The sequence below is a fragment of the Otolemur garnettii genome, unplaced genomic scaffold (assembly GCF_000181295.1).
Source record: "Otolemur garnettii isolate 467f Iridium unplaced genomic scaffold, OtoGar3 scaffold00137, whole genome shotgun sequence".
In the NCBI taxonomy this organism is placed as follows: domain Eukaryota; kingdom Metazoa; phylum Chordata; class Mammalia; order Primates; family Galagidae; genus Otolemur; species Otolemur garnettii.
In genome coordinates, this window is record NW_003852532.1 from 1,341,386 (window position 1) to 1,358,023 (window position 16,638).

General features: G+C 39.0%; 1 protein-coding gene across 1 annotated transcript in view; it reads right to left on the reverse strand.

Moving 5' to 3' along the window:
* The window catches only part of UNC5C (unc-5 netrin receptor C), a 393,520-nt gene that overhangs the window by 46,011 nt on the left and 330,871 nt on the right, over nucleotides 1-16,638 (reverse strand). The window contains 2 exon segments of the mRNA XM_012810558.2: nucleotides 912-1,256; nucleotides 1,879-2,070. Of these exon segments, the coding sequence (XP_012666012.1) occupies nucleotides 912-1,256; nucleotides 1,879-2,070 (537 nt within the window).

A 16,638-nucleotide genomic window follows, 5' to 3' on the forward strand; every position in this document is an offset into this window, starting at 1 on the left:
TAATTGTTTCAATTTTGTTAAAATCTATTTTTTAAGGTATGGGGTGAAAATTGTCAAGGCATTGAAATGAGAAGAAGAATCAAAGACAATTTCATATTCAGGCCTGAAGACTCACTGGTTTGTGTATTACTTGACAGGATATAGGTTACATATTTTGATATGTGACACTAACATTTTAGGTCAATCAAGTTGATTTTTCTTACTATATGTACAAAATACTCCATTAACCCTTCTGTGATCTGTGTTTCCAAACCTATTACTACTCTTAACGAATAAATACTAATGTTTTAATCAACAGGATCAATATTAACTTAAGTTCATCATTGAAGACCTTTATGAAGATAAACTATATGGTACACTAAAGACCAAATAATACTGGAGAAGGACCCGGGATGAATCCAGTGTTTCTAGACAGATAAATCAGGGAGGGGAGTAGAGCGAACCTTATCGAAACTTTGAGGTTAAAGACTATGTGATAACGAGGTATATTAATAATTGAAGATCTGATAATATACTTTCTGATGATCTAAAAATTAGTATTCGGAAGTACTGCTTCCTGTAGTAAATTGGAACTGAGCCAACTGTTTTCCAATTAATTTGTGCTTTTAAAGTGTAGTGACAACAGCGAGGGCTCCAGGCTCGAGTTCTGGCTTCTAAAGTTCTGTTGGAAAAGAAGGGCAATGACAATTTTAACTTACACCTCAGGGGAGAGGGGCTATTTCCAGGGGAAGTATTTTCAGTGTTGGTTGGGGGAAGATAAATGGTTTTGCTGATTTTTTTTTTCTGAAGTAATATTTGGTTTACAATGAAAATGGATTTGCGTTAGATAGGTCACATTTAACTTTTCAGGCCGAGTGGTACAAAAAATGTGTTTCCAGCTGCACCTCGGCAATGTAAACCTTTAGAATTACCTGAATTGGGAACAATGAGGTGACCTCCCAGGGAGTTGAAGGTGCCAAATGCCGTACAGGATGGATCCGTCTGTCTTGCGAGACTCTGATTCTTCAGATTGAGAGCCTCATTCTCTAACAGGGACTGAGTCATCTGTGGGGACAGCTTGGACGTGAACTCTGAGAGGTCATCTTGGGGGGTGACAGCACCGGAGGTGTTGTACACTTTGATTTTCAGGTTGGGCAGTGGATCCAGAATTGGAGAGTTGGTCATTGGGATTTTGTCCGAGACGTCATGCAGGGCATAGACGGGTCCCCTGTACATGGCCGCAGCTGATGTGAGATCCAGGGGCACTGCCAGGAGATCTGGGTCAGAAGAGAAAAGATTCTATTTGTATTCTCCATTCAGGCCAGCCTACATCAGTCAGACTCCCCCTCACACTCTCCGAGCCCAGAGCAAAGCAGCTCAGCTAATATTAGAGATGTATAGATGCTAAGGCTCTACTGGAAACAGGGCGACCAGATGACTGGAGTCTACACGGTCGTTGGCTATAAATAAGTAGCAAGCTCATTCTGCATTCCACTTGGAAGGCTACTCATAATACTTAAAGTACATTTCAACAGATTGCACTGAACCGAAAGCCCCACTTTCCCCTTGTTTACAGTAGGCACAATGTCTCATCAAAAGTGGAAAAAAGAGACTCAAGAAATCAGTCCACGTATCAGTATACCCTTCTCTAATAGAAGTTACAAAGTATAACAAATCTGTCAGAAAAGAAGAAAAAGATGATTCGTGTACTTGGTCAACTTTAATTTGTGAGGTGAATGACGTTAATATGGTAAAGAACAAAGTTGACCCAAACTTCTGACTTTAGGGGGCTTACATCTTAGTTGAACTGGATGACCCAAATGTCACTGATCTTGAAGTCACAGAGGGAAAGGGCTCACACATGCGGACACATCGGGTGTGACGGGAATGCCCACTGACCTTGTCTGGCCGCCTTGATGTTCACAGGCTGAAAGCCCCCGTTGAGTGCTGAAGAGTCAATGATGTCAGACTCAAAGTCACGATGATTCTTCCGATACACAAACAAGGCCACCACTACCGAGATGGCCAGGCACACTATCACTGCTATGACAATCCCCACGTAGAGAGCGACGTCATCTGAGTCCGGAGCAGCTAGAGGGGAGGAAGAAAATGCTGGACCAGCTGCTTAGAGAAACTTCCCACACTACACATATGCATTGCTATATATTTTTCAGACATTTATTGCCTTTTTTATAGGTTAATTTCAAATCTATTTCAAAAGCTATATAAAATAGCTGTGGCCTTTCAGTGGAAAATTATTTCTGATTTCTTTTCCTTTCCCACTCTGCATCTATCCACCCACTAATCTATCTTATAATTGGGCAGCATAACAGACCATTGACTACTAGGTATATAAAGAAACTGGAGCTAAACCCATCCTGACCCACAGGAGATGGAAAATGTTTGTTACTCACTTCAGGTGGAAAAGTTTGGAAGGGTTTTTGAGTTAAATAATAGTTCTTGAAAAACATCAACATCAACACCGTTAGGAACCTGGCATGTTTTGAGTGTGTATGTTTATTGAACCGGAATATTTTCCTAAGTATCATTCCAAGTCATAAAATTACTTTCCATAAAACTCTTCTCCCTTTCCCCTAAGTCAATGGAGGGGTGGGTGGGGATGGTATATGGAAGCAAAGCAAATATTAGGAGCAAACATATTGGATTTGAAAGGTGTGCTTTCAGAAGATGCAGGTCTGGGGGGTGGAGGTTAACGCTGATAACCTCTAAGGCCAGGCTTTTGATACAGATGCAATATTGACTTTGAGAACCCTGAGCTTCCCACGCTCCCTTGTAAGAGATTTACATTTGAGCTACTCATTACTGGAATGAAATATAACTATGGTGCACTAAGTAAGATAAAGTCATGGTTCAGTGCTCAGACGGGTCGGACTACCCAAAAGGCAAATAAGCATTTGACCAACACAGTGTGCAGTCATTTGAGAGCATACTTGTGGGTAAAGCAAAAACAGAATCCCTGCAAAGGATGCCTATCATGTTGGGGGCATGGAATGTGCTTTGATCCAACTGAAAAGGTGATAGAGGCTGATAATCAAAATCAAAACTAAACCTTTGCTGAACTCTTGAGACCCTTTGAGTCTCTCTTTTTTAGTTTTCTATAACCCACAAGAAATATTCAGTGGAGTTAACCAAAGCTGCTCTGTTCACTGTGAAAGAGGAGGTTAAATTAATACTTCAGGCAGTCAAGAGCAACCCAACATTTTATAGTCAATTTGATATGCATGTGCGTTTTGGGGGAAGAGAGAATTTTCAAATTTGTAGGTCCCATGATGTCCTAAGACTTCAGGGGCCACTCCTCTCTCAAGACAGTCATGTGGTTTATGGTGATGAAAACAATTCATGGCTGGTGGCTTATGTGATAGCCAACCCACACTCTAGATAGGTAGCTGTCCTGCAGGACAGTATACATGAATTCCTTATGGAAACTACTCTTTTTTTTTTTTTTTAGCATTTTGTGTTTAAATGTATCATATGGGAAAGGATTTCGCTTTCTTTTTTAAAATACTGTCCTTGAAGCAGACCAGCCACTCTTTCAGTAATTAAGCCAATGTTGGCAGATTTTTTTCAGAAAACTAATGACATCCCAAATACTTGTGGCTGTGTGAGGTGCTGCTTTGAGGTGCGGACTTCACTTTGCTGCTGAGTTTCATCCGAGGCTCTGCCCTAGGATTCTGAACCCAGGACAGATATTCTATCTAACTCCTTAACGTTTTACTCTACTGGGCCATAATTACTTATTTCACATTCATGATTTCTAGCTCAACAGATATGCCTTTTCTCAACCCTCTTGTTTTCAGTATTTGAACTGTGCCCTTTACTTCTATCAGCATATTTCATGATATATTGTCAGCTACTGAGACTCAAGCTTTTTACTGGTAGACGGATAGATGTTAGAGCTGGCAGAGTCATGAAATGACCCTTTCTTCTCTGCAGCAGTGAAAATCTAATTTGTTTTCCATGTTCGAATATATTAAGCTCCTTTTTCCTGTGTGCACATCTGTGAGCCCAAGAAAGGTAAACTTGAACCGGGAGCAATAACGTTAAATGATTATCCAGCAACATAAAATCCAAACATCCAACTTACAAGAAAATCCATATTCATTCTGGGTTCTCTGTTCAGTTGAAATAGGATAAATGAAACCTTGAAAAGAAAAAAAAATAAAACAAAAATGGGAACAAAATCAAATTAATGAGGGCAACAAAATGGGAAGCATGAAAAATGGTTTAATTAAAAGGAAAGGGAGAGAAACCTGTGGTCCTTTGAAATTCTGGTTTGGTACAGAATTATGATTTTGCATCTTCTGTCTGCTCTGGAGCCTCACTAAGAATTAATAAGTAGGCAGATTGAATTTCTGAGCAAAAACTGGTCTCGAGTCACTAACTTTGGAGTGCTTAAAGTCTCTCTTTTATTGAGCATAAACTCTAATGGATCTAATTTATTTCAGACATCAAGGGTCATTAGCATAAGGAAAATCTTTTTTTCTTCATCCCTGCCATATGCTTTAATTCCCAGGACATATTCAGTAAGCCTCTAAACAGTTTTTTTTTTCTTTTTTATTTAATCATAACAGCTTGCTCTGGGTCTACTAGAACCAAAGAAGACCTGTTGTCACTGGTCAAAGGTTAAGTGGCCATTTACTGGGCTGAGCAGAGCCCACCTCTCCCATCCCATCTCAAATCCACTTTCGGATTTCCTGTTGTTTCTTACCCCCTTCATTTAATAGGAATCCAATAGGTATTGCCCAGGGACTGAGCAGTTTGGCAATGCAATGGAAACGGAATGCTTTTTACTAGAAATCATTAGAAAAGGAATAGGTCTGAGAGGTTGTAAGATTATTAATTCTAGGCTCCAGAGGAATAGTGACAATTGGGCAAAATAAAAACCTCATCTCAATAGAATTGCAGAAATAGCACTAGCTGTTTTCTTTTTCTTTTTCATATATTCTGAGGTTGCCAACTAATGGGAAGAGTAGCATAATATAATAAGGATCTTAACGTGGAGAAGAGCAAGGCAGGAGACATCACACACACATGCGCAGCACAAACTTGTCAAATGCAAAATCCCATGGAAAGTTTCTCGTATAACTGGCAGCCACCGTTCCAAAGGTTTAATATTCTACAGCACCATCAAACGATACGGAACTATTTGGGTTAATCAAATGAAAATGAATAGGAAACATGTGAATGAAACCTTCCTAGGAATATTCCAGGGCCCCAAACACAGGGACACTGTGAGAGTCACAATTAACTGGTTCAAAATGCAAGGCCAGCGAAACTTTAACGCTGACAGCCACTCTGCCTCGTGCCCCGGGTGGCGCTTCTGTCGTCTGCAGCACACTCAGCTCTTACAAGCTATTTACCTATTTTGGGGGGAACTAATTCTGGAGAAACACACGGTGCTACCTTAATGAAAGAGAGGTTTGCTGTAGCACAGACAGGTTTGCTCTGAATTAATTTTTAATGTTTTATTTTAGAGCAGTGATTACAGCCTCCTACTCAGTTTTATAAATATTATATTCCTTATTCCGGTTGTCTGAGTCCGCGTATTAGGTTTGATTTTCATTTTTAAACACCTCCGTCTGGTAATAACCTTTTTCCATTTGTATTCTGTGAACTCAATAAAAGGACTCCTGGGACGCGTGCAGGCTTTAGTTTTAAAACCCAGAGGCTGAAGACAACACAAGCTGGTAAAGGAGACCAGATAACGTTGCATCCTCTTGGCAGTGATGACGTGAAGCAGAGGAATGTCAAAAGCTTATTTTTGTAGCCAACAGGGCAAGGAAACAAGTATAAAATAGGATATTTGGAAATGTTCTGATGTTCATCCTGAAAATTTTGCAAAGGATCAGCCTGGGCCTGCTTGAGCAAGCAGAAGAGCTGTAGCTTATAAAAGAGAAGTGTGTCTCCAGAGAGATACGACACAGTCTGAAATTTCCCCACCAAAGCAGTGCTGGGGCTTCTATCCCTTATGTTTCTACTTTCCAACAGAATTCCTGTTCTTCACAGGCAGAGCGAAGAATAATAGAAAAGAAACTTATAGTTTTTCTTTTAATTTCAACTTTCATATGTTTATGTAGATTTGAACTGCTCAGTATTTTTGTGCCTTGTGGTATTCATCTGAGACTTAAATATTAGTACATGCACAGAACTGGCATTCATTCATTCGTTTATTCAATAAATACTCTTGAACCCTATTACATTCTGGGTTCTATTTTAGACATGGGGGTACCTTCCTGCACCTTCCATTCTAGGTTAACAAAAAACAATCAAGTAAACAAAACAAACCAAAAAAAAAAAAAAAGATCATTTCACATGTACACCGTGGAATATTATGCAGCCTTAAAGAAAGATGGAGACTTTGCCTCTTACATGTTTACATGGATGGAGCTGGAAAATGTTCTTCTTAGCAAAGTATCTTAAGAATGGAAGGAAAAGTATCCAATGTACTCAGCCCTACTATGAAACTAATTTATAGCTTTCATATGAAAGCTATAACTCAATTATAGCTGAAGAATATGGGGAAAGGGGAGGGGAAGGAAGGAGTGAGGATGGGTGGAGGGAAGGTGAGTGGTGGAACCACACCTATGGTTCATCTTACAAGGGTACCTGTGAATCTTTCTAAATGTAGAATATAAATGTCTTAACACAATAACTAAGAAAATGACATGAAGGCTATGTTAACCAGTTAGATGAAAATATTTCAGATTGTATGTAGAACCAGCATACTGTACCCTATGACTGCATTAATGTACACAGCTATGATTTAATAAAAAAATTAAATAAAAATAAAACAAAAAATGTAATGTGATTAGAGATAGAAGGATGCCGACTTAGGGAATTAGGGAAGCATTTTTTATTGAGATGAGATCTGGGCTGTAGCATAAAGGATGAGAAGGAATCAGCCAAGTCAAGGCCAGAAGGCAGTTGTGTTCAGTGAGAGTCCCAACATGAGAACAGAGTGGTAGGAGGGCACCAGGGGAGCCAGGTGGGGTCACCTGCCCGCCTGGCTGTCCACAATGAGGAGTTTCGATTTTATTCTTAGTGAAATGCTAATCCTGTGATGGAATGCCATTTTGAAAAAGATCCACTTTGGTTTCTCTATAGATAGTGAATTGCAAAAGGATCAAAGTGATAGGATCTTATGAATGGTTTCTGTAACACACAGCTTGGGAGATGGCCCTTAATAAGTACATCGATATATTTGATGAGGTATTTGCATTTGAGGTGGTTATAAAATTAAAATATTAAAGACAAAGTCTTATTCACTGTTAGTTACCCCTCATAGCCAATTAGAACCAATCCAGTCAGCCTGTTGTTTTCCCACATGGGAAAGTTTACAACAGTCTGATATTAAGTGTACTCTCCAACGGTTCAACCCCCCGATTTACTGCCTATGGAAGCACTGGTCCGAGTGTTGGAAGGCATCCCTGCACGACTTTGTCCGTCCTTTTTGTAATACTTCTGCAACTGCAGAAGCAAAGTATCAGTGAGAAGACTCAGAATCGGAGAGGAGAATTACTGTTCCAATCCTCTAAATGAGGGTAACCCAGACTCACTTTCTAGAGTTTGTTTTTAATGCTTCTCCATATGATCTGTCTCTCACAGAACAACAGGGAACATTTTCCTCAGCTAACGAGGTGACCCTGCTGAGAACAGTCCTAGCGATAGTGAAAAATAACATATCAAGCAGAACACAGTACAAAATAATTGTTTATCAGGTCGCTACCGGCAAGCTGGTTCATAAGTTAAAAATTTCAGTTAACGTTCCTACTGCTTGAAAGCCAGGCAGACTGAAAAGCACCAGGGCCGTTGGCCAAAGCAGTGAAGTCCTGATTTTTTCAGTCTCGTGAACTCGAGTTTGAATCCAAGCTCTGCCACTTCTTATCTGTGAGTCTGGTCAAAACCACCTCTCTAAGCATCAGTTTTCTAATCTGTGTAGGGGGATCTAGATAGTTCCTTCCACAGCTGGGGAAAGCATGAATGAGCTTTGTAAAGTCCTGGTACAGTGTAGTACTCAGCAAGTGGCCAACAATGATATTGATATTGTTATGACACACATTGCTAATGTATACCACGAAGCTCGGCTCTTAAGGGATTTTCCCTGTACACTTAACTAACACTGCCTAATAGTTTTAATGAGTGACCTCAGGAAATGTGCTTAAATCTCAGTTTCCCCCGTTATGGTAGAAACAAGGGGCCCAGTTTTCCAGAGAAACCACAAGCAATGCCCTCTTTGAAGTGCTGAATACTCTTTTACCCTCTTCACTGAAAGGGGTTTAGCCTGTGTTTTTGTGGCTACTGGCAAAGATACAGAAGCATGTTGCAGAAGCAAATTTCTAAGGCCAAAGTTCCAATTGATGCTAAAAGTGTTTCTCAACCAGAAGTGGTGCCATTTCTCAAAAGGGTCTTTGCGAATGGGGCAGAGGAGGTGTTTTCAGTAGTCATGACTAGAAGGTTGCTTTGGCCTTTAGGGAGTGAGTGCCAGGAATATGGAATGTCCTGCCATGGGAGGAACAGTCTCACTAGTGAAAGAGCTACCTGGAACAAACTACAGTGCCACTGACAGCTTGCAAAATCACCTCTTTTGGACTGACAGAGGCACAGGCACGGGGCCTGAGGAAGGGTGAGGGGCTGGCTTCCAGGGGCAGGAGCCTCAGGAGCTGAGCAAAGGGAGCAAACCCCAGGGCAGGGCTGCTGCCTTCCAAGGGAATTTCTTATTCCTTGTAGCCTCTTATTATTATTTACATTTTTAAAGAAAATTTATTTTTTAAAGGAGGGATTTCCCTGATTTGGGGGAATAGGAACTGGAGGAGCTTTGTGGAGAAAAAATTTAAGTGAAGGCTCAGTTTGAAAACTGGAGCAAGGCAGGCTATGTCTTAAGGGAGAGGGGAGGAGAGGGCCCAAGTCTGCCTGTCACGGGGGCAGTGAACACCGGATGGGTGACGAGAAAACTCGTAACTCTGACACGTGCATTACACAAGCAATCCCTGTCAGCAAAACTATTTGCACCCCACAATATTTTGGAGGAAAAGTTAATGCAATTTATTTTTACCAGAAAGACAGCCCATAATTGCTCAAAACATTGGACAGCCTTTTTGAGACAAGGACACTGAGTCTCAGAGGTGAGAAATGACATTTTCAGAGGTATCCACAGTGTTGAAATTCAACCAGACAAAAGTTGATTTCAAATTTCCCATAAGGAAAATCAATGATGTACAAGTTTTGCATTTGTCCAACTGTGGGTGGTCCCTTTCACGTCCATGTTTACTATAGATTTGGATTATTAATGTCACTGTTTTCTGGCTGCTAGTGATAAAATGACTGAAGGAAAAAATGACTTTTCCTAATTTGCCCAAGGTCATCTTTTAGACTAGGGATGGGGATGTCCAACCATTATGAAAGATCAGCGTTCATGTCCAAGTGGCTTAACAAAGACAGACAGCTTTCCCTGGGTTTATGCTGCTGGAAGTAACATCAAATTATCTCTAAGTACATGGTAAACACCTAGTAATTGAGTAATAAAATGCCTGAAAATAGCCTGTTTGGTCTGTTTATATTCGGACGTCTCAGAAACAATGCCAGAAACTATTATAAAAGCAAATCTTCATTTTCCCCCCAAAACAGCAACTACTATTTTTCTAGTCTCTAAAGACTTTTTCTATTTATACAATATAGATAATAGATAAAATCCAAACATGAACATGGTTTATGATTACTTTTTTCAAAAACATAATAAAACTTTTTTATGCCATAATTCTTTCATAGAAAATATTATTAAGGAAAGATGTTGATGGCAGAAACATCATAATTTCTGAATATCACTGGCTAGATTTAGATCTCTCAAACCCAAGTCTATGCTTTCACCAGCACGTAAACTGCAGGAGTTTGGAGGTAACGTAGATGGTTGACTAGAACTTCCTATTTTAACCCCTTGGAGCATAAAGTGGTAAAGAGACTGGTCTAACATTACAAAATTGGTGAAACAGTAGAGCTCAGGTAAGATCCAGCCCTCGGGCTCCAGCTCCAGGGCCCATGTTCGTACTACAGGAGCAATAATTAGTAGATTTAAATGAAGAGAGACAAGGAAATAATAGAAAAAGGCTCGATAGGTTCTTGGCTTAATTTGCAATTCAGTGATTGAATGAGGTACCACTACTGATTTAAACTGTAAAATACCACTCTATTTGTAATGTTGTCATTAATATTCATGAAATTTATAACGCTAAAATAACACAGAGGGCTTTTCTGCCTCATGGAAACAACTTCCTACCAGTGTCTTTTGCTTCCAGTGTGGGACAAGCCAAGAGGTGCACCAAGTCTTGGCATTTCTACTCTAACGTGAATTACTAGTTGTTAATGCTTGGTAATCACACTGAACTTGGCATAAAATCCCACGATAAGTAAATATTTAAAAGGAGAAACACCATTTCCCTCAAAATAACATCAGGAAAAAAGAAATAAATATGCTAATTGGAGAGACTCTCTATATCAGAAGAAAAATTTAAAGCCATAAAAGCTGGCAACCATTTGCTTCTAGCATCCAAGAGCCTTCATGGAAACAGGCTTCAGAATGAAACAGACTTGATTTCCTAGGTTGGCTCTACCACTTGTTTGTGGGTGTTAGGTGGGCGACTTTAATTCTGTGCCTCAGTTTCTTCATCTGCAAACGAGAACTATTTTACAGGATTATCAAAAACTCTTGTGTTTTTTTTTTTCACCCCTACGTTCTGAGTTTTTCACCCCTACGTTCTGAGTGTTAATTACATTGAACCCATTCAATTTCATTGCAGTTTGGCTGTGTCTAACACGGAGAACTAGAGTCAGAAGCAGCTTAGGCCAGAATCCAAAATGGGTGCCGTAGGTGGAAATTGAATAAAATTTCAATAATAAAGTCCTTTAAATTACAATGCATATAATATAGTAATTTTATGCCCTCCTAAATTGGAGAGCCACTGATCCAAACTTAACACCTGAAAGGAAGGTCTGTATGTAGATGTCTGGGAATGAAAATTCTCTATTTTTACAATAACTGTCAAATCCCTCCCCCAAAGCAGATGGATAGTGTTTTGTAAGGTATACCTGCTTGCTTTCAATTACTCATTATATTTCAACATGGAGCTGCTTCTTTGACTTTAGTTTGCTTCTCTGACCTTAATACATGTAAATAGCTTTTATGATACTGTGAGGATTGAGTACAATGGGGGACTGATCCACATCTTGCACATGGGCCAGTATGATACAACTTATGCGTACGACATAATTATAGTTTGTAAAGGCACCAGGTGTGTTCTATAAAATACATACTGTATTTTTTAAATCACAAAGTTTCTAGTTATTTTCAATCATATTAACCTACTTTAAGGACATTAGACTACTTCGTAAGATCTTTCTTCACTTTATGCTCTTCCATTAGAAGAATCTATACTCCAGATGGACTCTCCCCGCTCCCTGACCTGGCTGCCTGGTCATCCTTTTTTGCCAGTGACTTTACCCTGAGCCAAAACATGGGATTTTTCTCACCCCAATTAAATTTCTTATGATGCAAATGTTCTTATTAAAACCTCAACAGCCATTCAAAGTAACCATGTCCAGATTTTCTTTTTTCCTTTTAGGTCAGTTCTTACCCCGCAAACCCATCAGGGCTGCACTAATGATGTCAAAGGTCAGGTCTGTCACAGACACCCAGGGTCATTTGTTATAATTTACCACTCTTCTGAGGGTCTATTTATCGATGAGGCTGAAGGAACTCCAAATAAATGAATATATAATTCTAGGACATGACAACAACAATTGAAAAGAACATTTGCTCATCACTAATGTCAGTTACCTAAATTGCCATGATAATTTCCTGCTCCAGCCTTTAGACAACAGTGGCTACACCTTACTCAGTTGGTCCATAATTCTATTCCTAGTAGCAAAAAACCACCCCCTTCTAAGTAGGAATATCAGATAATTAACATCCCAGGATGTAAACGTCTTATCTCATGACTCTCAGAAGGTGAAGCATAAATGTCTAGAATTTAACTAACAGTTCAGTAAAATCAAACTCATACATCAGCTGCTTGAGTGATTTTTTATGTAGTAGACTGCATCCCTATCTATGCCCCCTCAAAAAGAATAATAAATTATTCAATCTAAAGGTGATGATATTAGAATCTTTCTAAGATAGCACAGACACACGACAGAAAAAGTACAAGGATGAAGGGCCCTGGTGTATGGTGGCTGATTTCTAGAATATATTATCCTGCCTGCTGGATTTTCAGCTTTCCTAAGCTTCAGCTAAAGAAAAATTTAGCTTATACCCTGGACTTTCACCCACGTGACCTTGAAAGGGTCCCTGCTTTGCCATGTGGCTTGTCTGGTGGCACTTTATTTGATGCCCTTGGTTTCCTTTCCATCTAGAAGTTGAGGATCTTGATTCGTCATCTCACACTAACCTTTTGGGGGCTCTGCAGGCATTGGTTAGGTTTCTGTGGGTAACATTTCTAACTACATTCCTGCTTTCAAAAGCAGGAAAGTGTTTTACCAGAAAGGAAAAAAGCAAAAGCAAAACCACACTCATTACACCGGAGACTGTGGAGCCCTGCGCTGGGCAGGCAGTCCATGGATAGAATATTTATTTGCCAGCTGGGACTCTGCACATATCAAGAGCTATACAAACATAGCTATGACATCAACTTCTTCCCAACTACAGATGAAAGCATTCACTGTGTAATACAGTTAGGCTCTTATCAAACTGCTGTGTTGACAAAAATTTCAGAGGGAACGACCGGCACCTTCTCACATGCCTACCACGGAAAGTTAGAAACACATCATTCGAAAGCCAAGTAATGGCTATTTGTAAGGTGAATGGCTTCCCCACATTAAATGCACCCGGGATTCCTGGGCTCTGTTACGCAGTGCGTCCATGCCACAATTTACACTTGGAGAGGTCTGCTACTTCCTCTGTGCTTGAGAATTAATGGAAGAGCTGTGTGACATGTAAATTTTTTAATGAGTAGAAAGTGCTAAATTTGCAGAATGCATAACATTTTAATTTCCCAAAGTCAGGAAGTTCACAAATGCAGACACAATTCTAGACAGTTCTTGTTTGTAAACGGCAATTTAATGTGTCTGCTATGGCATAAACCTGCTTCAGCAAGAAGGAGTAATTCTAAATTCAGATTTGAGTTGTTACTTATGACCATGTGAAACTCCAAACTTACAATAGGACTTAAAACTAAGGGTTCCACAGGAAGTTGCAGTAACATAATAATCTAATTTAGTATATGCTTAAATATACATAAGTCACAATTTCCAAGCCAAAATATATACTGTATATAGTCTCTGAAGTGCTATTTTCAAAACAAAGAATATTATTGCAATTGCATTGCTAAGATGAATAACTTTTAACTTTTACAATATTTATAATGAATTCTTATTGGTGTCTCTGTCTCTCTTCAAAACCATTTTGTATAAATCTGATTTCAAACATATATTGCGAAATAGGGGTTAGGGTACATTCATATTACATCTTCAAAATGCTTAGGTGACTGCCTGTATGTAACTCTTGCAACCCCAGGGTTTTACACAACTATGGTTTTGTGCAAGTATTTTATGCAACGCTTTTTCAGTAATCTCATTTGAATCAATGTGACCAAATTCCAAGGGCAAGTCAGTGACATTGCTATATCTCAAATCTAGAGACCACTGCTTCCTAGATTATACTCTGGTTCTAGCCCATCCTCAACACGTCTTTGTTCAAATGCCATTTATGATTACAAACACAACAGAATACCAAGTATAAAAAAATACGTAAATAGAAAGCATTTAGAAAAAGAAAAAAATTATTTATAATCTCATTAGCTCAGGAAATGCATTAGTTACATGTATATTCATCTTTTTCCTAAGCTTACTTTTACAGAGTTATGGCCAAATAAATACACACACACACACACACACAATACTACAGGGTCCTTTCTGATTCACTTGTACAAGTTGCAACTTGCTCAGCTTATCAGTGTTACTAGGAAGGCTTCATTTGTTTCTGTCTATGTGATTTTATGATTTCTTGAATTTTGTGTATCTTAAAACGTTCATAATTACCCATCTATGTATGACGATATATAAATCCATACTCTGCTTTTCCATGTTAAATAATTACAGCTATTTTAGTAGCTATACAATGTTCCATTTTATGGAAGTACCATGTATTACTTAACCATTGTCCTAATGCTGGACTTTTGAGTTTTGCATTTTTTATAATAATAAAGAATACAGACATATTTGGTATATAGCTTTCCCTTCCAAACCCCTCATGGATACCAAAATCTGAGGTTAGAAGTCTCTCATAAAACAGCATAGTTATATTTACTCATAGTTATATTTACTTATAAAAGATAGAACACAACTATAGCCCAGGATGAAGGAGAGAAATGGAGTGGGAAGGAAGGGGAGGGGAGAGGTTTGATAGAGGGAGGGTAAAAGGCGGGACCACACCTATGGAGCATATTGCAAGGGTACAAGTCAAATCTGTCAAGTATAGAACATAAATGTCTTAACACAATAATCAAGTAAATGAGGCAAAAGCTATGCTGATTGGTTTGATGTAAGCACGTCAGATTGTATAAAAAAATCGACACATTATAACCTACATATACATAAATGTATTCATGATCTATGTGTATATGACTTAAAAAAAACAGCGTAGTATTTGCATATAACCTGCACACATGCTTACATATAATTTAAATTTCTTAGACTATCTAATACAATTTGCATTGATATTTTAGGAAAGACACAGGATTTCTAAGATGTCTTAACCAAACATCAATAGCCTAGTAAAAATTTAGAAAACTTTGGATTAATTTTTCAGTTGAAAATCAAATATTCTAAAAAACTATAAAGTTTAAGAAAAACAAAACTCTATATTAGAATTATGAGTAAAAAATTACTATTCTTTTCATGACAATGTTGAACTTGGCAAATTTTAACTTACTTCATACCCTGCCATATCCATGCCAACATTTTCCTACAATTGAGTTCCATCTTATTTTCAACTGCCCCTCAAATAGTCTCTCTTCTTTTAAAGAACCAATTCTTATTTTGATTTTTTAGTAGATTAAGCAGTGAGATTTGTGAGAATTTCTTCTTTCTTTCTTTCTTTTTTTCTTTTGAGGCAGAGTTTCACTATGTCACCCTCAGTAGAGTGCTGTGGCATCACAGCAACCTCTAACTCTTGGGTTTAAGTGATTCTCTTGCCTCAGCCTCTCAAGTGGCTGGGTCTACAGGCGTCCGCCACAATGCCTGGCTATTTTTTTTTATTGCAGTTGTCATTGTTGTTTACTGGCCGGGCTGGGTTCAAACTCGCCACCCTTGGTGTATGTGGCTGGTGCCATAACCACTGTGCTATGGGTGCTAAGCTCAGAAGTTCTTTCTATCTTGAGCATCTGAAAATCTTTTAAATTTTGCACTCATGAGCAATAAATGTTGGATTTTCTCCATCCACCCTCCCTATTTTAACCTCCCCTTTACATAGTCACTCACTTTATCTTTCTTTCCTGTATTGTGGGAAATTTCATATGTTCTATATTCCTGTTTACTAATTTTCTCTTCAGCTTTATCTAAAGCAGTATCTGATTTGATTTTTAATCTTTCATTGAGTGTTTGTTTGTCAGTTTTGAAATAGTCTCACTCTTTCACCAGCCTAGAGGACAGTAGTTCACTGCAACCCCAAACCACTGGGCTCAAGTGATTCTCCCATCTCAGTAGCTGGGATTACAGGGATATGTCACTATGCCTGAGTAATTTTTCCATTTTTTTGTAGAGACAATCACACTCTTGCTCAGGCTGATCAGGCTGATCAGGCTGATCTTGAACTTCTGGCCTAAATCAGTTCTCCCATATCAGCCTTCCACAGTGCTGGGATCATAGGTGTGAGCCAGTGTGCCTCACCTCTTCCACTGAATTTTAGATTTTAATCATCATACTTACTTCTAGACATTCCATTTGATTTCCCCCCCAAACCTGTGAACAATATTCTGTTCTTTAATTCTTTTGAACAAAGTTTGTCTTTTTACTTTTACTTGCTTTTTAGTTTCATTCAGATTATGCTGAGTCCATGTAATGGGAATGCTAACACATTTATTATATTGCTACCCCTCTCTAACAGTGGACTGCCCCTGAGAGATTTGAAACTTTGTATTCTAAGTTCATTTTCAGGAGTAGATTACTTTTAGTATAGACCAATGTACTTAACCTTATGGCAGGAACCCTAGAAAGTGGCATGCTGTTTGCTCTGCTGGTGACCCCAAAGTTTGGCCAATTATATTAATTTTTGGCTCCCAGTGCTGTATCTTAGACTCCCTACCAGAGCTGGTGTAGGATTGTGGTTTTACTATAGGTTTTATTTAAATGACAACTTCATTTTCCTCTTTTCTATTATGAATTTTCCTGTGGCTTCCTTGGGCTGGTGGGCAAAGATGTTTCTCCTGGTGGGGAAACCACTTATGAGCCCCAGTTTCATTCAGGGTTCTTGCTTCCACATCTAAGTCTCAGGCTTTCACAAAACAGGTCTTCTGCCTCTGTGCCAAAACAGACACCCTCACTCCCAGGTCCTGGGACCTACATCTCTATCAGTGATTTTTAACCCATGTGCCA